This window comes from Pimephales promelas, chromosome 11 (assembly GCF_988280905.1).
Source record: "Pimephales promelas chromosome 11, fPimPro1.hap1.1, whole genome shotgun sequence".
Classification (NCBI taxonomy): Eukaryota; Metazoa; Chordata; class Actinopteri; order Cypriniformes; family Leuciscidae; genus Pimephales; species Pimephales promelas.
In genome coordinates, this window is record NC_142779.1 from 2,015,697 (window position 1) to 2,043,535 (window position 27,839).

General features: G+C 36.3%; 2 protein-coding genes across 3 annotated transcripts in view; one reads left to right on the forward strand and one right to left on the reverse strand.

The window, feature by feature from the left end:
• Window positions 1–4,480: 4,480 nt before the first annotated feature.
• The window catches only part of tsnax (translin-associated factor X), a 38,937-nt gene continuing 15,578 nt past the window's right edge, over window positions 4,481–27,839 (forward strand). Inside the window, exons 1-4 of one of the 2 annotated variants that reach the window (XM_089116733.1) lie at window positions 4,481–4,655; window positions 5,389–5,494; window positions 25,888–25,960; window positions 27,529–27,624. The gene's annotated coding sequence lies outside the window, so the exon portion shown is untranslated. Of the gene's footprint in view, window positions 4,656–5,388; window positions 5,495–25,887; window positions 25,961–26,497; window positions 26,564–27,528; window positions 27,625–27,839 lie in introns of those variants that run through there. The other variant, XM_089116734.1, reaches the window with a different exon arrangement.
• On the reverse strand, window positions 7,521–26,383 carry egln1a (egl-9 family hypoxia inducible factor 1a). The gene is made up of 5 exons (XM_039649082.2): window positions 25,504–26,383; window positions 14,539–14,658; window positions 10,927–11,063; window positions 10,778–10,845; window positions 7,521–8,101 (listed from the first exon to the last, which is right to left on the reverse strand). The coding sequence occupies exons 1-5, from the start codon at window positions 26,116–26,118 to the stop codon at window positions 8,046–8,048; spliced, it is 996 nt and encodes a 331-aa protein (XP_039505016.1). The 5' UTR covers window positions 26,119–26,383; the 3' UTR covers window positions 7,521–8,045.

Consider the following 27,839-nt stretch of genomic DNA (forward strand, 5'->3'; position numbering starts at 1 on the left):
TAAAAGGTGGCTAATTCGGACGACATCACTCGAATGAATTCGTACGAGTGATTAAAAGGTGGCTAATTCGGACGACCTCATTCGAAAGAATTTGTACGTGTGATTAAAAGGTGGCTCATTCATATGACCGCACTCGAACAAATTCGTACGATTTGTCTAAAGCCACGTGATGGGCAGGTTCTGGGGCGGAGTCAGCTGTAGGTCATTCGTACGAATTCATACAAATTGGGCAACCCGTAAAATATGTACGATTTAATAAAAATCGTATTAATTTGTTCGAGTGAGGTCGTGTGAATACATACGAATTAGCTACCTTGTAAAATTAGTACGAATTGCCGTGAGATCGGGTTGTTTTTACTGTACATGTACGTTTCTCTGATCTCAGGTCAAAGTTGATTCTCTTCCAGTTTGGCGTGTCTTATGGATGTACTTTGTGTCCAGAGGTTGAAGTTCCTGCGTCACATGCGGAGGACGGCGAGAGACTGTGGTGTTGAGCGACAGAAAGCTGAGAAAAGCTGAGTTTAAAACCAGCCGAGACACATGTCAGGTTATTAAAGGCCTTTAGACTAGACCTATAAAAAAGAGCTATTCATTAACCCTGATGTTTACATGCTGACTAAGGCTGAAGGAATCTGTTAATTCAACTCAACCTGCTTGAGCTCAATGAAACTCGTAATGAAATGAAACTGTAAAGCCCATTAATGCTTTACAACAGCGATGTGACGACCTAAAGTAAGGGTTGCACTAATGATGCTCTCTGGTTATTCTGATGTGATGAAATCATGTTTAATGGATAATTCAACAACAAAAATCCCGACTGTCATTTTAAGAAGAATGAAAGAATATAAAAATTTCTTCTGGTGTAAATCTCTAAGAACTACCAATCGTCATAATTCACTGAAGCTTGCAGATCGTTAGAAATCAAGTAACCATTCTTCTCAGGCTGGTGTTGAGATAAAGTAACAAATATAGTGCCTACAGGAAATATTATTATGCCAATGACCTTTCAAGTTCCTGCGTAAATGACTGGAATCATTCGGTGACTTTCATCCAGAGGCGAAAACTGATGAGTCATAGCGGCTCGTAATTTCAGGATTGCTGTATCCCGCTGTAAAGAAAAGGAAGAGGAAAAAATCAGCGTGAAGAGCATTAATGAAATAATTATGCAGCTCATTATCACTTTCACAAGGCGTTGTGTTTCACTCTCGCCTCCTCAGCTGATCTCCGAAACAGGTTTAAGGTGGAGCAGAACTCGTCACTTTATATTTAGATGCGTTTGTGAAGTGCATAGCAAAAGATATAATGCACTTTTTAGTTTGCTTTAAGGGATCTTTTAAACGTCTTGATCATGTTACAATCCTAAATGATTGATAATATTAATAGATTTTCTGTCATAATTTGGATCTAATCATAAAAGAACAACATTTTTAATGTTCACGTTTCCATTAGGTTAATGTACATAATTTGGGATTGTAACATGATCAAGACGTTTTACAGATCCCTTAAAATAAACTAAAAAGTGTATCATATTATTCTTTATATCTTTTGCTTTGCGCTTCACAAATGCATCTAAATATAAAGTGAAGCGTTCTACTCCACCTTAAGTCAACATCTAAAATGGATCAAAACCTTTCATCAAAATTATACATGAATTTTGGACAATACCCGTTCATGTCTTAGGATAACTTTGATTAATTTTGTATCCACTTCAAATGTTGTGTACTGTATTTACTAATGTTAACAAATTGAACCTTATTGTAAAGTGTTACGTCACTAGGCCTATATCCAGTAGCAGGATTATTTTCTTCTGGATCCAAATTACGATCATTCCATTTAATGGAATAAGTAAACCATTTAAAATGAAAAGGTGTATCCACAGGACAGAGTGGGAATGTTGGTATCATGTGTTTCCAGGAATCAATCCCTCTGAAGTCATTCCTCAGTCTGCGGGAGGTTATTGAGGTAATTATAGGAGGGCGGTGAAAGGCAGATCCTTCACCTTTCAGCTTTCCCAATAAGAGCCTCCTTTCATCCGTCAGACCGGAGAACATTCCCAAGCACAAAGACCTTTGCTGAGCCTGGAGACCGGCTGACACAATCAGACCCTCCTGTGAAATGTCACGCGTTTCCATGGCAGAACCAGCGCACGAAGCCGGTGTTCACTACAGAAGCAGTGACTACCAGTAAAATCAAAATGTATAAAAAATTTGAGACCAAAAATTAGGCTATTCAGAGTCTGAATAGCCTAATTTTTGGTCTCAATTTTTTTTATACATTTTTTTACATTTTTCAGCGTCTGACTGAATTTCAGACCTGATCATATTTTAATGTCAGACGCTGAAAAAATTTCACTCATTTAAATGATCAAATGCAATAGCATATTCAGATTTTTGGAACAGCATCAAACAATCATTTAAATCAAAGACACAATGCATAGGCTACATGTATCTATTATTTGCGCTGCGCAGTAATAATGTTTTTATGAGGTATCAGAACAGACCTGCGACCCGCCAGTTCAGATTCACAGTGGCAGTTTAATATGCATGAATCATCGGTTCTGTCAGCCGGCGGGGTATTTTTAGAAAAGTACTTATTAACACATTAAGCAGATTTCCCATGAACGCTCAGTGAGGACTGATGGAAGGCAGCGCCGCTGACCCGGTGAGGAGAAGTTCTCATTTACACGGCATTTCCAGTGAATGTGCTGCTTTATGAGCACGCCGGTCTCTGTGTGTGTTTAGGATCTGTCTGTTACTTCAGACGGTTCAAGAAACGGAGGGTGGTCAGCAGAGGAACTCAATGTGCCGAAAACACAGAGTTTTGTGGAATCTGCTCTATATTTGCACACGGTTGTCCTTCACATCTGTCACTGTGGGTTCAGACGGGTCAAAGCTCTCTTACAAAATACTATGGGCCTCATTTATAACGTGCGTATACCTACGCTGAAATCCATGCCAAAGTTACAGATAATACAGTACTTACTTATTAACTAAAGTCCCCCAATAATTTTATCCCTTTAAACTCATATTTGATCACCAAAATGACATATTTTAAAAAAATGCATGTCTTAAAATATCTTGAATGTAAGTCAACACCCTTGCCTCATTTACTATACACGGTTTTATGAATATGGTAATGAGCCCCGCCTCCACCAACTCACTCAGGCCCCGTCCACACTACTGCGTTTTCGTTTAAAAAATGAGACCTTTTGCTACGTTTGCACCTCCCGTCCAGACTAAAACGGGAAAAACGAAGACCTAAAACGGAGAAGTTTGGAAACGCTGCAGCTCCGTTTTGAGTTTTGAATCTCCGGAGGGCGTTTTAGTGTAGATGAGACAAAACAAAACAGAGGACTTCGGAAACGCTGACGCAGAGGCTCGCGCTCGGCTCTATGATTGGGTGTTATCAGTCATGACGTATTCGCCAACCACTGTTATTGGTGAATGGTCACGTGATCCGCGTTTTCAGTCGTTTAAATGTGGACGGAGATCAATTCTAATACGCAGATAAAACGCTGGTGTGGACGGAGATCGTATTCGTTTTAATTCTCCGTTTTTAAATGAAAACGCAGTAGTGTGGACGGGGCCTCAGTTCAGAGATCCACTGGTTGACGATCACTGATCTTAAGTGGACAGGTTTGCTGAGTATTTCCTCCTTAAAACTGCAGTGAACCAAAGACAGTCTCAAAAACACGGTTTGAAATCGCTGGTGTTTCTGACGTCACAAACGACCAATCAGATCAACGTGTGATCGTCAACCAGTGGATCTGACCTGTGTTCATAGTGTTCAGCCCCGACAAAACGAAACGGAAACGATAGTGCGTTGAACACCCCGTTCTGAAGACGCAAGAGTTGCAACTACGGCAGCTGAGAAGGCCATAATTTGTGTTCTTTTTGAAGAATTTTAAGCCTGATGATATCGGTAGGCTCAAACCCCGTTGCACACCGTTTCCACCCATATAGCAAACTGACATTGAATCAACGTGGAAACAACGTCTCTCATGACATCGAAACAACGTTGATTTTGCTCATCGAATTAACGTTGAACCAACGTCAGACGCGGCATTCTTCGAAGCTAAATGAAAATCGAAAAGTGGTTTGCTTTCATAACGTTGAAACAACGCGTTGATTTCAAGTTGATTTTCCGTTAGTTTTGAAAGAATGACGCGTCTGAGGTTGGTTCAACGTTAATTCGATGAGCAAAACAATGTCAGATCAATGTTGTTTCGATGCCTTGAACTGGTGTGAGTGAGTGGAGGCAGGGCTTATTTGCATATTCATAAAAACCTCGTAATACATGAGGTTATGTTCAAGCTATTTTAAGGCATTAAGGATTTTTTTTCCCATGGAAAAAAACCCAAACATCTAAATATGTCATTTTGGCGATCAAAGATGAGTTTTAAGGGATAGGCTACAATTATTTTAGGATAAAACTACACGGGGGTTTTAATTGCAACTAACATGCAATAAAGTGTCTGAAAACATTAGATTCAGTTTGCACTAAAGGTTATTCTTTATTATTTCCATTAATATTTACTTTCTTTTTCACAAGGCAGATCGCGAGAACAGAGCGCGATCGTTCATTCATGTCTTACAGACAAGAGCAATGGATCACTGAGCACATTTCCATCATCACCTCTTCTAAAGCCGTCAGAGGTAATTATGAATCACTGGATTCTGACCATGCAAGCAATAATTGACCACAGCCCCCTGAATTATGGAAAATGCTCACTCAACACCGTAACGTAGCCTATGTCTATGCATTCAAGAGTGCTGCACATATGAGTGAAACTCAATGAAACTGGATGCGTGAACCATCAACTTTTTCATCGTGTTTTGGTTTATAGGACATGTGTAGCATAAGCTATCGGTATATTAACATCTTAAATCCAGGGTTTCTTGAGTTGGTCAGATATGTAAATGATATAGGCTACCAGAAAATATTCCAAATCTAACTGAAACTGAAAGAGGATTTACTTGAAGTCATCGTGATATTGATTTTAAACGCTAGATCAACATTGCCCCCATGTGTCCAATTCTGGTGTACGTGAAATAAAAAGCTGACTGTGCAACCCGACATTGAATGTCTGTTTAGGCTGTTGCAGCAAACATGGTGAAGTCACATCTCATCCTGAAATTGGATGTTTGTTTTGCATAAAGATATGCATATTTTTGAGAACACGTGGAGAGGAAAATAGGTCTGAAGGGTCTAAATACTTCTTTAGAAATTTGACCTCTTTTATTTCTAAACTAGCACTATTGAATTGATGGACAATTTTTGCAGTTTACATACCTTTTACAGGTCAGTTCTTTTGAGATACAGTAATGTTGTTAACCCTCCTCTCTCAGTCCCGTGTGAAACTCACGTTTGACATTGATTTTCTTCTAGAGCTTTCAGACGTAATGGACAGCTCTCTGACTGCGAACAATGGAAATCAATAGTGGCGTCTGAGGTCTGAAGCTGCTGGATGTGATTCTCTTCTACAGACACACAGGTTTGTAATGCTTCAAAAGCATATATAAAAACTGACTTCATTCTTTGTCAAATAATTCCTATTATTGTGATTTAACGCACTTGAATCTATAGATATATTAAGTATTAACAATGTGTTTGCAATGATTTTTGATTCTGCTGGGAATATTTACTTTCTATTTGGCGTTAAGTGCTTTTGCTAATACACGTTGCTATAATAATAATAATAATATGCATTATTATGCACATGTAATGTGAATGCATCATTGCACAAATGTTCACCGACATCTCTGTGTTTTCATTATAGAACACAAATAGAGTGATGAACATAAAAGATTGAAAAAAAAAAATGTGTCTGCGATCTTTGGGGTTTTCACTTTGATAAAATTCACTTTGAAAATCATTAATAAAATACTGTTTTGTAACCGTTCTGGAGAGAATAAACCAAATCTGTGACTCGCAGATAATTCCAGGCGTATTTCAATTACACATGCCACAGTATATACCGTCCAGTGACAGATATTTGACTTGTTTATGAGCTTGTAAACTGCGTTTGTCGCCTAAAATCTCACAGACAACAAATATGAATATAGAGGATTTTCTCAATTAACAGAAATTCATAAAGAATTGCATTCTTCTTGTTACCGAATATTAGCATAAAGGCATAAATTACAGACGTGACATAACGGAATCCAACAATACAATGCAAATGAAGCTCATTTTCTGGTAAAATGTATTGTATATAATTAGAGGCCAAGCACTGAATGTCTACGTCAACTATTGCATTGTATCTATTGGGTTTCTTATTATTCAATGATTCTGACAACATACAGCCTGTAAATATTTGAGTGAGTTTTAGTGAAAATATTCTTGTTTGTTATGTTAGTTTATGTGCATCTCGTTGACCAATCCAACACCCTGTCTGAGAGGTTCACAAGGTTGGTTTTCTAATGGAGGATTGGGGTTATTTAAAAGGTTTGAGATTGATCTGCAGTTCAGCAGCGCCGCCTGCTGGTGACACCACACACACGCAGGGAGGTTATGAAAATAACAGCAGGGCTCCTGTCTGCACACAAATAATCTATAAAAAATACTTTTAACTCTTAACCCTCTGTTGCATGACTGATAACATTCTTTGATGAAACTTAATAGTTACAGTAGAAGATAAGGGTAAATACTCAACATTTTCATGATGCATATGGAAGTAAAATAATGACAAATGTATTTGAAACAAAAACAACAAAAAAGCCCATTGCATTAACATTATAATTGCATTAATTGTTATCTTTGTTCAATTTGTCTTAAGGGACAAAGTCCTGGTTGTAAAAAATAAATAAATAAAATGACAGATTTCTATTTATTATGCAATTTCGTTCTTACTCCGCTTCCTTATAATGCTGTTAGAGAAGATAAGATAATGTTACTATAAACTCAGTAAATCACACCATAAAACTGTGAATAAGTTACACCCTGCAAACCTTCCAGCAGATAGAAATAGAAACTAAACTTGGACTTATTTGGGCTGGAAACTAGTCAAAAATACTAATTAAGAAAAACTTTTTTACAGCGTTGGAGGCGGAGCAATGAAGAGAGGGGTGTGTTTGTTTGTTTGAGTTGATTTCAAATTTCAATAACAGCGTTTTAGAAATATAGCTTAATATTATTAAGTTATAAACTTTAAAACTTGTAATATACTTTAAATAAAAATTCTCGTTAGTGTTATTAACCTTTATATTAATCTTTGCAAATCGTGAAAAAAAGTCGTTCATGACCATTAACTGTAACAAAAACATTTTTGGTTACACTTTAGATTGGGTCCAATTCTCTCTATTAACTTAAACTTAAAGTCTCAGTGAATCTCATGTTTTTTGTGTACATCAGCTTATTAAAATCTAAAGGTGCAATAATCAGTCCAGTTAATATTATGTCGTTCCGTATTTAAAATTGATTTTGATCTGAATTATTTTTGATGTATTTTGTTAATGGAGAAACATCTCATATTTACATGAAAAATTAAGCATTTGAGAATATTTACAAATGCAACAATCAATGCAAACTTTTATTTTGATGAATTTAAACAATAACTTGTGACAACATGTAACAAAGTTAAGCTGTAGGATTGCAGATGACATTCCCATGATGCATCTGCCAGTATAAACATGCCGAAGGTCCACTGCCTCGCTGGCATCGGGTGCATTTCAGTATTTCAGTACGAACGGACACTCTGATCAGAACATGCTTAGATGTGCAACTTGATTCGTGAAGATCAGGTCGAAATGCAGAAAAAAAAAAACAAAACATTTCTCCTCCGAATCGCTGTGACTCCAGTCACATGACAATGAAATCCAGAGCACTGTACCTTTTTAAAAGTTAAATTAATCCGTCATATTCAAAGTTAGCTGCTTTTCCAGGAACCGTGGTTCAATTCTGTAGAGTTTAAAATCTCTATTAATTCAACCCCCCTCTCCTTCTCTTGCTTCGTCACGGACACCCGCTGCCTTTCTCGAATCCCTCTTCTTCTTTTTCCATGCCGCGTGTGTAACCAGGAAAAGTCCGGATTAATGGTCCTTCGATTAGCTCGGCTCAGACGGCTTGTTTAGCTCCACCTTCACTCCTTTTTCTCCAGCACCTTTACAACAAGAAAACCAGGAGGAAAGAATTTACCCTTTACATTTACCCACAATTTCTATGTTAACTTCAAAATTAATAAGCACATTACGCTTTCTGTGAGGAAATCTAAGTCATTATTTCCTGATAATCTTCTATCCTTAAAGTTCTCAAATAAAACACAGTAGTGGCTAAAAGTGATGTCACTCTTAAACCATTAAAATATATCAGCAAATTGTTTTAAATGAGGGAAGAACAAAACACTTAGGGAATTCATCTGACAAAATTATTTGGCAACTACCATGCAATAAAAATAATAATAATAAGAAAAATAATAAAATAATGTAGATTTAAAAAAAAAAAGCATCAATGTATGCAACATAATCAGATATTAATATTTTGTTGCACTTGTTCATCATTTCTTTGAATGACAGCCTGGCCAAAAATGATATTGGCATTTTTGGTCACGCTTTAGATTGGGTCCAGTTCTCACTATTAACCTAAACTTAGAGACTTAAAATTAAAAAAAATATATATATATATATATATATATATATATATATATATATATATATTCAACACATTTCTCACTATTAACTTAGAGACTTAGACTTTATTGTCATTCAACTGCACATTCACAATATATAGTTGAGCGAAATTTCATTGCAAGGCTCTGAAAATATAAATAAAAATTATAAATATAACTACAACTTTTATTTACAGCTCATTAATAGTTCATAAGGTTAAGGGATGTAGAATATGGTCATACTATAATATTTTGTATTTTATAGGAATTTTATGGTACTAAATGATATTTATGCATTGTTATAATCCATTTATTCACTGTTTGAGAATAGACATGAAAATGAAATTTCGTGAATGAAATTTCAATGAAATTTGAAATTTTGTAAATCTTGAATGCTTTGTGTCACAGAGTGAAGTTTGGTCTCTTTTTAAAGACGACACTTGACAGATTATTAGTGAAAAAAGTAAAAAAAAAAAAGAGAGAACTTAATGCTTTATATAATTTTATGTTTATGATGAAAAATGCACAAACTTACTATTTTCACTTTTTATATTAAATATACATTTTCCAAAACTGCAAGAAAATCAAAGCCATAAATCTAAATGAGTTTTGTTCCAAATTTGAGGTTGATATCTCAAAAAAGTGAGCTTTCAGTCAGATTGTGTTCGGCTGCAGTACCAAACGCTTCCACTAGATGAAATGTGCTAATTTTCAAACGAGAACAATACAAGTGTGACTATTGTTTTTCAGGAATATTGAACTTTTTTGAATCATGACCATGATTTGTGTGTGTGATCAAACACCAAGTGCCAAAGCCTTCACCGAGTTTCATACCATTTCAATAAAGTAAAAAATACAAAAAAGTTGAATTTTTCAATCAAAAATTACCGAAGAGCATTAATAACATGAAAAACAATTTTGATTTTCACACCAAATCATGTTCTCAGTTTGAATATTCAGGATAGAGAACAAGATTTAAAGGCGGAGAGGAAATTTTAATCTCAGTCTGTTCCTCACACAAATCTATGGAAGCTTGTTTCCGCCACTGAATAAAAAAAATAAATAAATAATTGCTCATTTTTATCTCGCAAATGCGAGTTATAAAGTCATAATTACGAGATATAGTCAAAATTGCGTGATATAAAGTCAGAATTACGAGATATAGTCAGAATTGCGTGATATAAAGTCATAATTACGAGATATAGTCAGAATTGCGTGATATAAAGTCAGAATTACGAGATATAGTCAGAATTGCGAGATATAAAGTCAGAATTACGAGATATAGTCAGAATTGCGAGTTATAAAGTCAGAATTACGAGATATAGTCAGAATTGCGTGATATAAAGTCAGAATTGCGAGATATAGTCAGAATTGCGAGTTATAAAGTCAGAATTACGAGATATAGTCAGAATTGCGAGATATAAAGTCAGAATTACGAGATATAGTCAGAATTGCGAGTTATAAAGTCAGAATTACGAGATATAGTCAGAATTGCGTGATATAAAGTCGCAATTCTGAGAAAAAAAATTTTTTAAGACTTTTTATCTCACAATTCTGACATTTTTCTCACAATTACGAGTTTACATCTCGCAGTTCTGACTTTATATCACATAATTGCGAGTTTATATGACCAAATTCTGACGTCTTTTTTCAGAATTGTGAGATATAAACTTTAATTGCGAGTTATCAGGGCATGTCTAAGGGGAAAAAAAGACTAACTTTTTTCCCCCTCAGAATAGTTTAAATCTCACAATTCTGTCTTTATATCTCGCATTTCTGACTTTAACACGCAATTGCGACTTTATATCTCGCAATTCTTACTTTATTTCTCGTAATTCTGACTTTACAACTTACAATTCTGAGAAATAAAGTCAGAATTGTGAGATAAGAAGTCGCAATTACCTTTTTTATTTTTCATTCTGTGGCGGAAACAAGCTTGCATACAAATCTATCATACGGCTTCATGTCTAATTTCAAGTCTTAATTTCACTTCAAGTTTTAATTTCACTTCAAGTCTAATTTTACAAAAATGATATGGTCCTTTTTGGAGCTGGACAGACGTGGTGACTCTGATGTTATACTTAAAAGATTTTCTGCTCAAACATCCTCTTTAATAACAGCATACAGGTTTGGAATGATTAATGACAGTTTTGTATTTGTGGGTGAAATGACCTGTTAGGTACTTCTCTTTAGCTCTCGCCCGCTCGTCAGCATCAAAATACCACACGGTAATGGCATATCTATAAACACAGGAGAAGTTTATGAGTTATTAAGGGGAAAAAATGCATGATGTGTGTGTGTGTGTGTGTTTGTGCATGTACCTTGTAGCGTACGCAGGCTGGACCTCGTGAGGGTTTCGTCTGTCGGACCAGAATAAAAGCAGGCGGTCAAATTTGGGTTCGATGTCCGCAAACTGAGCTTTACCCTCTGGAAATATCCGCAGTATGCCTCCGTGATCCTAAAGACACACAATATGATCAATCACTGACGAGCTTTAGTAGTAGACACAAATACAATCTCAACTAACTGTATTTCGGCTCCAGAAAGCCTGACCAGGAATATTGAGTTTGTTTGTAAGAGCTTGAAATAGATGATTGCTCGAATTGTTACTATGCAGTTGCTATGGTTTTTTCTGCATGGTTGCTAGGCGTTTGCTAGGGTGTTCTGTGTGGTTAAAAAGTACCATCTCAACTAACGGTTTAAAAAAGCCTGAACAGAAAGTTTGAGTTGGTTTCAAGAGCTTGAAGATAGATGATTGCTAGGGTGTTACTATGCAGTTGCTATGGTTTTCTGGATGGTTGCTAGGGTGTTCTGTGTGGTTAAAAAGTACCATTCTGAACTAACGGTTTAAAAAAGCCTGAACAGAAAGTTTGAGTTGGTTTTAAGAGCTTGAAGATAGATGATTGCTAGGGTGTTACTATGCAGTTGCTATAGTTTTCTGGATGGTTGCTAGGGGTTTGCTAGGGTGTTCTGTGTGGTTAAAAAGTACCACCTCTACTAACGGTTTAAAAAGCCTGAACAGAAAGTTGGAGTTAGTTTTAAGAGCTTGAAGATAGATGATTCCTAGGGTGTTACTATGCAGTTGCTAGGGTGTTTCTCTGTGATTACTATGGTCTAATCAGTTGCTATGGTTTTCTGGATGGCTGCTAGGCATTTGCTAGGGTGTTCTGTGTGGTTAAAAATACTATTTCAACTAACCGTATTTTGGTTTAGGAAAGCCTGAACAGAAAGTTTGAGTTAGTTTTAAGAGCTTGAAGATAGATGATTGCTAGGGTGTTACTATGCAGTTGCTATATGGTTTTCTGGATGGTTGCTAGGCGTTTGCTAGGGTGTTCTGTGTGGTTAAAAATACAATCTCAACTAACTGTATTTCGGCTCGAGAAAGCCTGACCAGGAATATGAGTTCATTTGTAAGAGCTTGAAATAGATTATTACTAGGGTGTTACTATGCAGTTGCTAGGGTGTTGCTCTGTGGTTACTATGCTATTCTAGGTGGTTGCTACAGTGTTGCTTTTCAGTTGCTATGGTTTTCTAGATACTATCTCAACTAACAATTTAAAAAAGCCTGAACAGAAAGTTTGAGTTAGTTTTAAGAGCTTGAAGATAGATGATTGCTAGGGTGTTACTATGCAGTTGCAATGGTTTTCTGGATGGTTGCTAGGCGTTTGCTTGGGTGTTCTGAGTGGTTAAAAAATACTATCTCAACTGACGGTTTAAAAAAGCCTGAACATAAAGTTTGAGTTAGTTTAAAGAGCTTGAAGATAGATGATTGCTAGGGTGTTACTATGCAGTTGCTATGGTTTTCTGCATGGTTGCTAGGCGTTTGCTTGGGTGTTCTGAGTGGTTAAAAAAATACTATCTCAACTAACGGTTTAAAAAAGCCTAAACAGAAAGTTTGAGTTAGTTTTAAGAGCTTGAAGATAGATGATTGCTAGGGTGTTACTATGCAGTTGCTATGGTTTTCTGCATGGTTGCTAGGTGTTCTGAGTGGTTGTTAGGGTGTTGCTTTGTACAACTAATGCTAACAAATGAGACCTTATTGTAAAATGTTCCCTCTGAATCAATAAATCAAATGTGATTTGCCTCTGATGCCGTTATGAATCATAAACTCGCTTGATATCATGCTAACGTGACTACTGACAATACAGTCGACTCAGCAGTGCGTGACTGGAGCTTTTTTAGTGATAATGATAAATTCCATTAGTGCAAATAACAGAGCGACACAAACAATGAAAGGCCATGTCTGGAGGAGGCTAGGATAGGAAACAGCGGAGCGAGGCCTTCCTGAACAGGGATGAGAGGAAGAGAGCACATGCTGGATAAAGACCCGTACGCCGAACGACACGCTGCTCACACACACACCTCTCTCTCTCTAGGGAGCTGAGCACACGCTTAATTCTGCGTGCACATTCAAGCACAAAAGTGCAACATCATCAGGGAAGTACCCTTTAAAATGCTGCTCCTACACTGAAAAAAAGTGGTAAAATCTAAATGAACTGGTTTTATTCAAGTCAAAAACATTATTTAACGTCACTGAACCAGTGTACACTACAGTTTAACACTCTTTGGGTAAAACTTTACAATAAGGTTCATTAGTTAATGTATTAACTAACACAAACTAACCATGAGCAATACATTTGCTACTGTATTTATTAATCTTTGTTAATGTTAGTTAATAAAAATAAAGCTGTTCATGTTAGTTCACAGTGCATTAACTAATGTTGACAAGATTTTATCAAAGTATTAGTAAATTCTGGTAATTTACTGGTTTTGATTCACTGATTTTCATCCAATGAGTTGTCATGACAGAAATGAATCTATACCAGCAAAATTTTATATTTATTATTACTTTATTGTATTTTTTTATAGGTTAAATCTGGTAGAAATGTACTCACTATTAGGTAACAGTTGCAGTTTACCACTTTTTATAGTGTATGGAGCTTTAAAAAACATTTACTACAGCAATTATAGCAGCACATTGACTACTGTAAAATATATCCAAGTTTCATTTCTATAGTATTGTCCCTTCAGAAGATATACTTACATATTTGCTGAAATGTGAGGTGTCGGTGTACTCTACATATACTGTATATGAGGTATATACATGTATAAATATAAATACAAATGTAAGTGTTTCACAAGTAAACTATTAACTTATTAAATTACATAAACTGGAAATGAGTATGTAACTTAATGGAGGAAAAGGGGAAAAAAATAACTTAAAGCAAATTCCAGATCCATAATATCTGTATTGGAGCAACTAACTAACTAAGTATAAGGAAAACAGCATGTCAAAACCAAGCAACTAAAGGTAAATACGGTGGATTTAATGTACGAAGTAGAACTGTAGTCAACAAACATTGTGTGACAGGACATTAATGCAATCTTTGAAAAACATATTTAAAAGGTAAAATGCATTAATTGCACGCATCGTTTTCCAGTGTAATTAATGCAATCTTTGAAAAACATATTTAAAAGGTAAAATGCATTAATTGCACGCATCGTTTTCCAGTGTAATGCGTCTCGTGGCTCGTAACTCTCCTCCTGGTTTTCTCTGGAGATTACAATCTCTGCGGTTAATGGGATTAGGCCGAAATGAAGCAGGCCTACTGGCACGTATGCAGTCGCTCGAGTCATGGCAACTTTCTATAGCGCTTCTACAGATAAAGCATGCTTTAAACATGGTAAAGCCAGACAATCTTTCATATCAAACTCTTCGGAATAGGATGCAATGGTATTGGGATTGATGAACGCATCCGTCATATATATATATATATATATATGTAATTTTCTAATTATTATTGTTGTTGTTTTTTCTCTGTTTTGATTGTTGTTATCTGTATTGTAACCCTCTCAATCAATGTATTCCTTTTCTATTATTTAAAAAATAAATAAATAAATAAGATGCAATGAATTACAGATGATTCACTTACCTTGGTATCCCAATTCTTATTAAGGTAATATATGCATGTGACACATCTCCCATCGCCATTTGGGTTGTCCACATGGCGCACATATCCAGTGCCTTTAGCCGGGTAACACGCCACCATTGCCTGTCAACAAAATAGAGAAAATAGTCCGAATTTTGATATGCAAGCATCAGTATTGAGATCTGAAATATCATAAATGCAACATTAATGAAAATATTTACAATAGATTGTATGCCCCTAATGAATGACACAAACTCTTAAAGGGACAGTTCACCCAAAAAATAGCCCATATTTACTCATACTCACGTCATCCAAGATGTATATGACATTCTTCTTTCAGGCGAATATAAGAGTTATATTAAAATATATCCTGGCTCTTCCAAGCTTAATAATGGGAGTGAATTGCTGTTTCTTTTTAAGTCCATTAAACTGCATCTATCCATCATAAAAGTGCATCTATCTGTCATAAAAGTGCATCTTTCTGTCATAATAGTGCATCTATCCAAAATAAAAATGCATCCATCCATCATAAAAGTGCATGTATCTGTCATAAAAGTGCATCTATCCATCATAATAGTGCATCTATCCAAAATAAAAATGCATCTATCCATCATAAAAATGCATACAAAAATTCTATACAAAAAAATTAATACAAATATTTAACACAGCCTGTACAAATACTACCAAAATGTAAAAATACTTTACAATTTTGATAATTTAATTAGTTTATTGATTTTTTTTAATTATTAAAAATACACTTTTACATGTTTTTATTAAAAAACAAACAAAAACAAAATTCAATAAATATTCAATAAAAATACGAAACCCCAAAATATAACTTAAAAACACTCAATAAATGTAAGTTTTTAAATATTGCCACAAAGTAAAAATACTTAAATGTTAAAAAGTTTGAAAAATACACGTTTTATTTTAAGATTTTAATTATTTAGGTGATTATGCAAAAATAAATAAGAATTAAAAAAATGTGTGCAATATATAAGTTATCAAAAAAATCAATCTATTTAACTTACTTTGTTTCATTTCATTTCACTTTTTAATGATTAATAAATACTTTTTAGTTTTTGTTTAAAGAAAATAATTTTGCTCAAATATAAAAAGTAAAACAAGTCAGTACAACAAGTCAGTAATACCACAGATCTATCTTTGGATTGGGCACAGTTTCTACAGGACAGATTCACTCACACACACACACACACACACTCACACACACTGCAGGAGGTCTGAAGGCTGGACCCCGGCAATCCTTTCCTGAGCGTCACAACACGTCGTGCTTTAACCCTCACAGAAGACTCGATCCGAGGCTGCCAAACCTCCACCTCGTGTGTGTGTGTGTGTGTGTGAGAGAAACACAGATGAACTGATGTGAACCCCGGATGCTGTTGGCCTGAAGCCAGAGGAAGCTGTGTTTTAATGATTCTGCTACGTGCAGTGCGTGAGGGACTCTCGCTCTAACTCTCTCTCTCCCCTTCACTCTCTCCTTCTCTCTCACTCTCTCTTACTCTCACTCTCTCTCTTTCTGCCCTCCTCAATTTATTTCAATTCAAATGTGCTTTATTGGCATGACAGTTGTTTCAATGTATTGCCAAATCATTTCCAATCATCATACATATACATAAATACATACATACATAAAAAGTGAATAAATAAAGTAAAATAAAATAAAAAGCTAAATAAAACAATTAATCAACGTTTCAGAATTCTACGAACAATAGCATAATTCTCTCTCTCTCTCTCTCTCTCTCTCTCTCTCTCTCTCGTCTCAAGGCGATGGGCTCAAGATGGGTAAACAAAGTCAAACCAAAAATGTTTCAGACACCAGACAGATATATTTGTTTACTAGCGTGTGCAGGACACTATAGTTAATTTCTGTAAGTGAGGAGAGCAAAATAAAGTAAACTGTGTCATATTATAACCAAAAACTCTTCATACAGTGACTACCGGCGAAATGTATAAATATTTTGAGACCAAAACTGATTCAGACACTTTGATCATGTTTTTTCTTTAACTGCTAATGTTCTTTTTACACACACACTGAACAACATGAAGCATTGGTCAAAGGTTGAGCTTAACTATAGTTAAATTCAACAGCCGACAGATATTCAACATAATTCATGTGTGACAAAACCAGTCAAATATCACTGATTCAACTGAGTTTTTATTACCATTTTCAAACAAACTGTGATAATGAGAGAAATGTTGAAGATGTCAGAATAAACGTTCTACTTCAAAACCTAATGACTAAACATAAACACACGCACACACATGTCCCGTAAAAACTAATATTATTCTTAAAAATATGATAATATCATTTAAATAATTGAATAGGCCAAATTTAAAAAAGGAAATCACCAAATTTCACTTAGTGATTAACATAGCTTCATTTACAATTCCATACATTTCTCTAAATGAGTTAAAATTATTTTTGGGGGTGAATATAAAAACACCAAATAATACCATTTTTACATAATGATTTGAATTTTTTTTTAATCATTTAGAAAGTATGAACATATAAATTATTCAGGTGAATATAAAAATGCCCTTAAATCAACAAATACCAGATATTTCGCTAATCAGTCAGTTTAAGTTGAAATGACTTAAACATCCAAGTTGTTGTACTTATAATTTTAAGGCAGCAACGTTTGTGTTCAAAATTATAAATCTCAATTAATGAGTTTAAAAGTTTTTAAATTATTAAAAATAATTGCTTAGCAGTGTTTTTCTAAACTCACATTAAAGTCTGAAATACTTGATTCTGATTGGTCAAACAAGCCACTGATGGATTTTTATTGGGTGACATTGTAACATGTTGGTTGTTATAACTCAAAAACCTTTTGAAATATATTTGGATACATTTTAGATGTCAAATGTTACAGAAAGTTACTAGTCTACACTTTCTACTGCAACTCAAATCAATATTTCATTAATTCAACATTCAATAAGAAAGCATTTCTACTCTAAAACGAGGATCTTTTGACGTCAGGCTTCTTCGTTCTCAATACTTGAGCTTTTCAGCAGCTGGCTCTCGTACAGTAGATGTGTGTGTAAGATAGCGTACACCTCAGCCTTACTGTAAGTGTGTGTGTAGAGGCCGTCGCCGTATACGAGCGCTGCCATTCTTCCGCATTCCTTCACGGCCTCATTAACAGGCGATCCGGACGCTGAGGGCTTTTGTTTACATTCCAGCCGCTTCAAAACTATGGACGAATATTAATGTTCCTGTCCTACGAACCATAAAACCCCAACAGCAGGATCCCTCATTACTGAAGTGTGTTCACACGGACAGATATACATGTAGAGCGGCCATCTTTGCTTCGCCAAAGACCCTTTCGGCAGTTCTTAAAGTCCCCCTGAGGTAAACATTTTTTGTTTATGTGTTGTTTTTGATATGCTTTCAGACAAACCATGTGTATATTCATAAGACGACAGCATTGCTGAGTACACTCTTAGAAGAAATGGTTCTATTTAGAACCAGAAATGATTCCATCCCCCGCTTCATATATGGAACTCCAAAATGGTTCTACATAGAACCATTTTTTTTGTATGGAATGGAACCCCAGGGTTCTATATAGAACCCAGAGGAACCCTTTTTTAAGAGTGTATAGAACCTTTTAGGGGTTCTATATAGAACCTTTTCTTCTAAGAGTGTATCTTCTCCTCAAAACTGGAGTGAACCAAAGAGAAGCCGTGTTTCCATAACCCGTTAAATTGTGCAAATTGAAATTGCGAATTAAAAATACGCCCATTAGAAACACATAAATTTCCCCCAAAAAACTCCCATTTATCGCAAAATAGGTTTGTACGCTCGCATGAGGAGGTTTTCAGGCAATTCGAAAAATAAATATGTCACAAAACCGCAATTAAAATGTTTTTTTTGTTGTTGTGCATTTAAAGGCGCGGTGTATTTGGAGGAGTAGGCTAATTCAGCCAATGAAATGACAACCAAACTAAGTAGTTCAGTCTGTTCCCAAAAGTAATTCGAAATGTGCATTTTAAGTGCTTTATATTAAAATTGGATTTAGCATTTACTGTCGCCCCCAGGTTCAAAATTGCTCCAACGCCCCGGGTTTGGACAGAAAAGACGGTTCTTTATTAAATTCATTAAAGACAAAAGAATTACAGGATTATAAACCTCAAAGAAATGCCTCAATCAAGACTTTGAGTCAGAAATTAGGAGAAAACTCCTCAAATGAGCAGCTGTTCACAGTATAAAGGTCTTTCCTTGCCGATTGGATAATACACACACACACACACACACACGTCTCCTTCAGTTAAAAATAATGGCCAGTGCGGTGGCTGAGATATACATAAACCTACCAACATCCGTCGCCATGATTTTTGTAATGGCTTATCGCAGGAGGAAAAAATGACGTTTTAGTCGCATATCATCGGTTAATGGAAACGTTTTTTGTCGACATTTAGATAAATCGCAAAAGTTTCGCGCAAATCTGTAATTTTGAAAATTGTTTGAAATCGTTAGTGTTTCTGACATCACAAACGACCATGTAACCAATCAGATCAACGTGTGATCGTCAACAAGTGGGTGGAGGCGGGGCTCATTTGCATATTCATAGAACCATGCGTACTAAATGAGGCAAGGGTGTCGAGTTACATGTAATTGCATTGCAGAAAAAACACTGATGCTTTTTTTTCTCACCATATGCTTTGTTCAGTGTGTCTAAACATGCATATTCCAAATTGCATTAATTTTCATTGCAAATGTGGTTGGAGTTAAAATTGTTGCATGGGAAACGCTGTTGCTTGACGTCTTTGACAGCCTTGAAATATTATAGGAAGATATCTTATTGAACAAACACTAGAAGAAGAAAAAGCCCAAGAAGCAGAACAGCTCATCATTATCAGGTCTGCACAAACCCTCCACATATCTGATATATGATGCATCTGTTCGACTTGTTGAGCCGAACTCTGCCAGCTGCACCAATGAATGAGGACGGGGTCAGTGTTCAACAAATGAAATAAATATGTCTCGACATTATCAATCTGAAAAACAGCTGCCAGATGAAAAAGGGCATTTGTTTTGCCAATAAACCATTTTATGGACAATCAAAGTTTTTAGCCTCCTCCAAAACAACTGATTATTGAAACAATAATATTTAGTTTGATTGTTTGATAAGAGACGGAGCCTCGCGCCACTGTTTATTTCTGTGTCCGATCCGAAGCACACTCTCCGCTAACCTTCGCTGGCTCACACCAAACTCCACAAATAAATCAAACCTTATAATAACAAATGAATAAATAAACCGAGAAACCTCAAAAGTCAGTGAGGGCGCTGCATACATTTTCAGATTTTTCTGGGTTTTTTTTTCATAAAAGTAACTTTATTAGTTAGAGCATAAAAACGGATGTATATTTTTGCATGTTTTGCATGAACAAGTCCTAATCCCAAAATATAACCCTCTGGTGCTCTTCGCCATTTTTGACCAAAACATTTATTTTTTTACTTCCTCGGAAATGTATGAAACTCGGTAAAGGTTTTGGCACTTTATGTGAACGGAACACACACACACACACACACACAAACCCACTCAAAAAAATAAAAAAAAATAAAACCGTTCATCAAGTGGAAGTGTTTGGTACTGCACACAAACAAAATCTTTCTGAAAAAAAACTATTAAAATATGAACCACAACTTGATTTAGATTTAGGCTTCATTTTAGATTTATAGATTTATTTCACAAAGTATTCGAGTAAAATATATTTTCATACAAAAACCTTTTCAAAATGTTTTCATAACAATAAACATAAAATTCACTTTTTAAAACTTTTTTTTTTTTACTTCAGCAAAACTCTGCCAAGTGTCGACATTAAAAATAAGTATAAGGGTCTACTAATGTAATGCGGTCACAGGTGTGTGTGTGTGTGTGTGTGTGAGTGTGTAACACTAATGTAATGCGGTCACAGGTGTGTGTGTGTGTAACACTAATGCAATGTGGTCACAGGTGTGTGTGTGTGTGTGTGTGTGTGTAACACTAATGTAATGCGGTCACAGGTGTGTGTGTGTGTGTGTAACACTAATGTAATGCGGTCACAGGTGTGTGTGTGTGTGACACTAATGCAATGTGGTCACAGGTGTGTGTGTAACACTAATGTTATGCGGTCACAGGTATGTGTGTGTGTGTAACACTAATGTAATGCGGTCACAGGTGTGTGTGTGTGTGTGTGTGACACTAATGTAATGCAGTCTCGTGTGTGTGTGTGTAACACTAATGCAATGCGGTCACAGGTGTGTGTGTAACACTAATGTAATGCGGTCACAGGTGTGTGTGTGTGTGTGTGTGACACTAATGTAATGCAGTCTCGTGTGTGTGTGTGTAACACTAATGTAATGCGGTCACAGGTGTGTGTGTGTGTGTGTAACACTAATGTAATGCGGTCACAGGTGTGTGTGTGTGTGTGTAACACTAATGTAATGCGGTCACAGGTGTGTGTGTGTGTGACACTAATGCAATGTGGTCACAGGTGTGTGTGTAACACTAATGTTATGCGGTCACAGGTATGTGTGTGTGTGTAACACTAATGTAATGCGGTCACAGGTGTGTGTGTGTGTGTGTGTGTGACACTAATGTAATGCAGTCTTGTGTGTGTGTGTGTGTGTGTGTAACACTAATGCAATGTGGTCACAGGTGTGTGTGTAACACTAATGTAATGCGGTCACAGGTGTGTGTGTGTGTGTGTAACACTAATGTAATGCGGTCACAGGTGTGTGTGTTTGTGTGTAACACTAATGTAATGCGGTCACAGGTGTGTGTGTGTAACACTAATGCAATGTGGTCACAGGTGTGTGTGTGTGTGACACTAATGTAATGCAGTCACAGGTGTGTGTGTTTGTGTGTAACACTAATGTAATGCGGTCACAGGTGTGTGTGTGTAACACTAATGTAATGCAGTCACAGGTGTGTGTGTGTGTGTGTGTGTGTGTGTGTGTGAGTGAGTGTGTAACACTAATGCAATGTGGTCACAGGTGTGTGTGTGTAACACTAATGTAATGCGGTCACAGGTGTGTGTGACACTAATGTAATGCAGTCACAGGTGTGTGTGTTTGTGTGTAACACTAATGTAATGCGGTCACAGGTGTGTGTGTGTAACACTAATGCAATGTGGTCACAGGTGTGTGTGTGTGTATAACACTAATGTAATGCGGTCACAGGTGTGTGTGACACTAATGTAATGCAGTCACAGGTGTGTGTGTGTGTGTGTGTGTGTGTGACACTAATGTAATGCGGTCACAGGTGTGTGTTTGTGTGTAACACTAATGTAATGCAGTCACAGCTGTGTGTGTGTGTGTGTGTGTGTGTGTGAATTAATTTACAACGGCATCAAACGTGGCTCAACCAATCAGAATCAAGGACCAGAAATATCCATTTTATAAAAATTCTTAAAAACATTTGTGATCATGAAACTACACAAATCGACTAACTGTATAACACAGCTCTGGTGGTTTTTGAATATTTCGATATCATAATGTGCCTTTAAAGGGTCTTCCCGGATCCGTCAGTGTCCATAAAGAAGATCCTCTTTTCTCCTTCATTGACCGTTGTGAAATCGGAAAGCCGAATCCACATGACTTCCTTTTTTTGCACAAATGAGCAAATTGGGTCAAAAGTCAGTAAAAGCAGGACTCTCTCCATAAGCAGTGTTTGCACAGATCCACACACACACACACACACACACACACACAAATGTAGTGTACAGAGAGGCTATTGTAAAGCCGCATACCATTAAAGCAGGTCACGTTACAGTCAAACCAAGAGGTAAAGCACCGGCTATCAGCACCAACTATAAGCTCACGCCGTTTTATGACCTTCTTTCTTCTTCAGTGAAGTCAATAACGTCCACCACTGGTTCTCCTGTGTTTCATATAAAGGCTCATTCCAGTTTAAAAGAGATTCAAGAGCAAAAGACTATCAGTGACCTAAAAATCACACAAAAATACTTGGACAATTAGTCATTTGAACGACAAAAATGTGCATCTGTCACTTATCAGGATATATTTTTGAGAAATGAGTGCTTTAAGAAAGCGTCATTAATGAAGACAGCTACGTGATATTTCTTGACTTTCGTCAGTGTAACAAAATGGATGAAGTTGGCTAAGACATGCAGTATAATATCAGACTCGTGTAATATGAGGAAACACTCATGGTCAAAGAGCAGAGAGCGAGAAGACACAAATAGTTGTGCCTTGACCTTGAACCGTTTGGACCCCATTGAAGTCCATTATATGGAGAAAAATGCTGGAATGTTTTCATCAAAAACTTTAATTTCTTTTCGACTGAAGAAAGAAAGACATGGACATCTTGGATGACATGGGGGCGAGTAAATTATCAGCAAAAGTTTTTTTAAAAAAAAGTGAACTACTCCTTTAAGAATATTTGACCCACCTACAGTATATGTACTGTACATTTATGCAGACTTGCATTTCATTCAAGGTTGCATCCTTTTATCAGTTCATGCACTCCCTGCAATCAAATCTATGACCTTGTTATTAATGTTACAGGCAGTTTTTCAAATTACAAAGAAAAAGCGAAAGTGTTACTGCCATCACCGCTTATGGTGCAGAGATCATCTTTAAACTGTGCAAACTGGTCAACTACACCACTGTACTGCGAGGGTACACTCTTAGAAGAAAAGGTTCTATATAGAATCTTAAAAGGTTCTATCAGTGCTACATATTTGGAACCCCTAAAAGGTTCTATACACTCTTAAAAAAAGGGTTCCTCTGGGTTCTATAGAACCCTGGGGTTCCATACTTGGCCAATAGAACCTTTTACCAAAAAAAATAGTTCTACACTGTAAAAAAAAAACATTGATGGTTTAACTTAAAAAGTAAGTAACCTGGTTGTATAAAATTTTAAGTTCATTGAACTGGAAAAAGTGAGTTAATACAACGAAGGAGAATTATTTAATCATCAGAAACTCAAAATGATATGTTATCTCAACTAAATAAATTATTTAAGTTGATTTGACAAAAGAAAAAATGTTGTGATTACTACACTGTAAAAAAATATTGTTGGTTTAACTTAAAAAAGTAATTAATTTAACCATCAGAAACTCAAAATAATAAGTTATCTCAACTAAATCAATTATTATAAAGTTGATTTGACAAAAGAAAATATGTTGTGATAACAAATCGTGAAAATATTTTTTACAGTGTATAAAGAACCATTTTGGAGTTCCATATATGAAGCGGGGGATGGAACCACTTCTGGTTCTAAATGGAACCATTTCTTCTGAGTGTAACACCTGAATATACATATTCACTGTCATTTTCATATGCTGAAAGTTTCATTTTCCTACCCAACCCAAAAATAAAGGAATAAATCACATCATGCAATGATGCAGTGAAATGATGCACTGAATTTAACCAAAATAATTCCAGCTCATGTCGTTTTCACTATAATTACTCAATAATACGACATCAAACCACATACGTCAAACAATATCCATACTAAATGGTAAAAGACTGATTAAACAAGCCAAGATTTAAGCATTAATCGGATAATATTGAAATTCTGGCTTTTGTTAATCAAGCAAGTGTGTCCAAGATCATCATGTATGTGCAGCACACATGTCAACTCCTTCAGTTCCCAGGATGCACCTCATGAAGTCGGTTCAGGACATGTTTGGTGTGCCGAGCTCTGGTTTTCACTATAAATATTTGCAAAGTTGTTTTAGTTTCGATTTAATATATTACATATATTTTTCCGTTTTTTGAAAGGCACCTAAAATAATAATAAACTAAGTGTAATGAATATCATCTTTGCACTGTAAAAAAATATTTTCAAGATTTGTTATCACAACATATTTTCTTTTGTCAAATCAACTTTATAATCATTTATTTAGTTGAGATAACTTATTATTTTGAGTTTCTGATGGTTAAATTAATCTCCTTCATTGTATTAACTCACTTTTTCCAGTTCGATCAACTTAAAATTTTAAGGCAACCCAGGTTACTTACTTTTTTAAGTTAAATCAACAAAAAAAAATTTACAGTGTAGTAATCACAACATTTTTTCTTTTGTCAAATCAGCTTAAATAATTTATTTAGTTCAGATAACATGTAATTTTGACTTTCTGATGGTTAAATTAATCTACTTCATTGTATTAACTCACTTTTTCCAGTTCAATGAACTTAAAATTTTAAGGCAACCAGGTTACTTACTTTTTTAAGTTAAACAATCAATATTTTTTTACAGTGTACATGTCAAAAATATAGATTTTTCGATATCAATACTGAAATATCTGTAACACTTCCAATATTCACTCTCTCTATCTCTCTCTGAATGCGAGTGACACATAAACCCGCCTCTCCTCACTCACTCGTGGCATTTGCTCTGGATGAATATTGTTGTTGTTACAGGGCTTGAATTTCGGCAAGGGTATTGCACATAATTTTACTTATTCCTGCAGATTTTGCGCTCACACACCGAAAGTTTGCGCACATATAAAGCCGCCTCTCAGGACTAAATTGAGTCTCCTTCGCTGCTTAATGCACAAACACTCAAATGCACACAAAATAATGGTGAGTATTCACGTAAACACAGTCAGTTATGTTTTAAGTGAACGTAAACAGTTGAGAAAGAAAATGCATGTGTAACAGTCAGGTTAATATAGCCTACCGGCTGCCGAATTATGAGATATTAATATCTATATGGCAGTTTTTCCCCATGCCGTACTTGTGGCCACAGTAACAATGCTGAGTGGAAAACCACTAGCCGGTGAGCAAAAAAGCCCTGGATATAATAAAGATTGAGCCTCTTTTCGCATTTTATATCAGCCATTGGCCACCCTGCATCATCCATTGAAAAAACACCAATACAAAATGATCAAAATCCCAACAAAACAGGCTATTAGCGGATTGAACGGACGATGCATGAAGCCTTCAAAGCCATGCACGACGACGTTAGTAAAGCATCCTTGACACACACTTACTTTAGTCCTTCCATTTATAGTGTAGTTTCCCAGATTTCCATTGCAATTCCTGACCAGGTCGTCCATGCGACTCATCAAGAAGCAGATCTTCTCGCATCCAGGCTCCTTCCCCTCGATCCAAGTGATTTTATCCCCCCTTATGTCCTTAGAAGAGTCACTTTTCTGACTCACCAGCTGTCCGTTAGTGAATTTGCCAGCCTGATGAAGAGCTTTCACATCCTCTAAAATGGACAATCCGATGTCTTCACCCAGAAAGTTGTCCACGACACAAATGCCATGTTTGTTCATACATGGGATTATGTACTCAGTGGCCAGTTTTAGAGTTTGGGGTTTGTGTTTTGTGTTGCTGCTGTCAGTTTCTGAGCTTTCACTTCTTGTGAACAGTGTTGGATCAGCTGGTTTCTCCTGCAGCTGTGGAGTTTGTGCCACAATCTGGGTCTTTGCAGCCTCTTTGCAGGTGAGTTTATGTTTTTTCCAGTGCTGTTTCTGATGTTCTTTGCTGCAGTAGAAGGAGATCCGGCACCGACCGCACTTTAAAAGGTTTTCCATCTTGCCACACAGCTCGCAATACTGTTTATCCGTGTCTGGATCCAAAACAGTAGGGCATCGCTCCATGTTCTCGTTTGCGCGCTGCTGGCCCTTTAAATCGTGTCCTTCCCCACGCGTTCCTGCGGATAACTTTCACGTTGATCCACGCGCAACGCGCCAGCCTCAACAGACGCGAACCAACAACCGTATCCGTTTCATCACACAAGTATATTCACCCTTTCTCCGTTAAATAAACGGAAGGGTATGGGATCGTGGCGCGCGCGCTCCATCCCGCAGGCGCGCTCCTCATGCGCGTGGTTGTGTTGGTGTGCGTTCTGCACGTCGCCAGTACAAACCAAACCTCTGACGTCAGATATCAGGGGCGTGGTCAAGGAGTTCAGACCTTATAAATATGCCCCGCCTTATTTCATTCACATTCACACACACATACACACTCTGAAAGCGGGATAAGTGGGTAATTGAATGACTGTGTTCGCTCAAGATCTGTCGCATTCAGAAGGATTTTAAAATGGTAACGTCTTTGTTAGTAGTAGGTAGGTGGCCCTAATTAGCCAGGCTTTGAGTCTAGCTATTAAACTTTAAGACAAAGGCTTTAGATCCGGTCGACAGGGGTCCGCGTGAGCCGATTCGCTCAGATGAACCGAGTTCAGTTTTATCACTAGAATGAGGAAAAAGTAGGCTAACAATTGTTTTTGTTACTGAAATTAATTCATAAACATAATCTAAACTATGTTTATTTTATATTATTATATTAGACAATGCTGTCATTTATTGCTCACCCTCATGTTGTTCCAAACACGTAAGACTTTCGTTCATCTTCGGAAGACAAACGAAGATATTTTTGATGTAATTTGAGAGCTTTCTGTTCCTCCATTGACAGCTACACAACTACCACTTTCACGCTCAAAACGTCCGTAAAGAGATCGTAAAACTAACCATATAAATTGAGCGGTTTAGTCAAAATTTTCTGAAGATACTCGATCACTTATGTGACGAACAGGCAACATTCATCAACTTAAAAAAGTTCTGGTAAACAGAAGCACAAGCTTCGTAGATTGACAGAGCCAATGAGGTTCATTCTCGTGTTACGCATCACTTTTGATCTTCTGCAAGAGCCAATGACGTTCTTTCTCGTTTACGCATCACTGATTAAAAAAAAAAAATCTAAAATGTAATAATGTTTTCAAAATATCAAATATTTAAACAAATAAATAATAGGCCTATTTCTAACAACACACACAGTGCTATAGAAGAAAAACATAATATGTGACAAAATAAAAAATAAATAGCATATTTTGCACATATTTATGAAATTATAGCTAATATTTGGTGGCCCGTGGCATCTAAACGACTGTGATCTAAATGACCACTTCACATTTGTTCAAGTTGCTAAGCAAGCAAAGATATGTGATTTCAATAAAATGCAGATAAATGTAATTTCATGATGTTTATTTTGTTGTCCTCTGCCCCCTATAGGAGCTTGCGGGCACTCGGTCAGACGGTGAGGAGCCTCTGGGTGGCACGTACACAGTTGGCATCAATCCTTCAGGCTGAAGTTCACGAGGAAGAACTGTAATCTGATATATGTGAAATCAAAGGAGAAAACCTCTCTCTCTCAATATCAATCATTGTATCTGTAATGGTACCTCTACAATACTTTTTTTACACCTTGTCATTCCTTCATTCATTTTTATTCATTAGTTTGTTTGTTCGTACATTCCTTCATTTGTTCATTTCCTTTCTGTTTTTTCCTTTCTTTTCATTTTATTTCATTCCATAAATGTATT

Excerpts from the sequence above, each read along its gene's own strand:
- egln1a (XM_039649082.2), bottom strand. The coding sequence starts at position 26,118 with ATGGAGCGATGCCCTACTGTTTTGGATCCAGACACGGATAAACAGTAT. Across the intron at positions 10,846-10,926 it reads CAGCCTGCGTACGCTACAAG|ATATGCCATTACCGTGTGGT; the intron begins GTACATGCACAA and ends CTGTGTTTATAG. Across the intron at positions 8,102-10,777 it reads TAAAGAGAAGTACCTAACAG|GTGCTGGAGAAAAAGGAGTG; the intron begins GTCATTTCACCC and ends CTTGTTGTAAAG.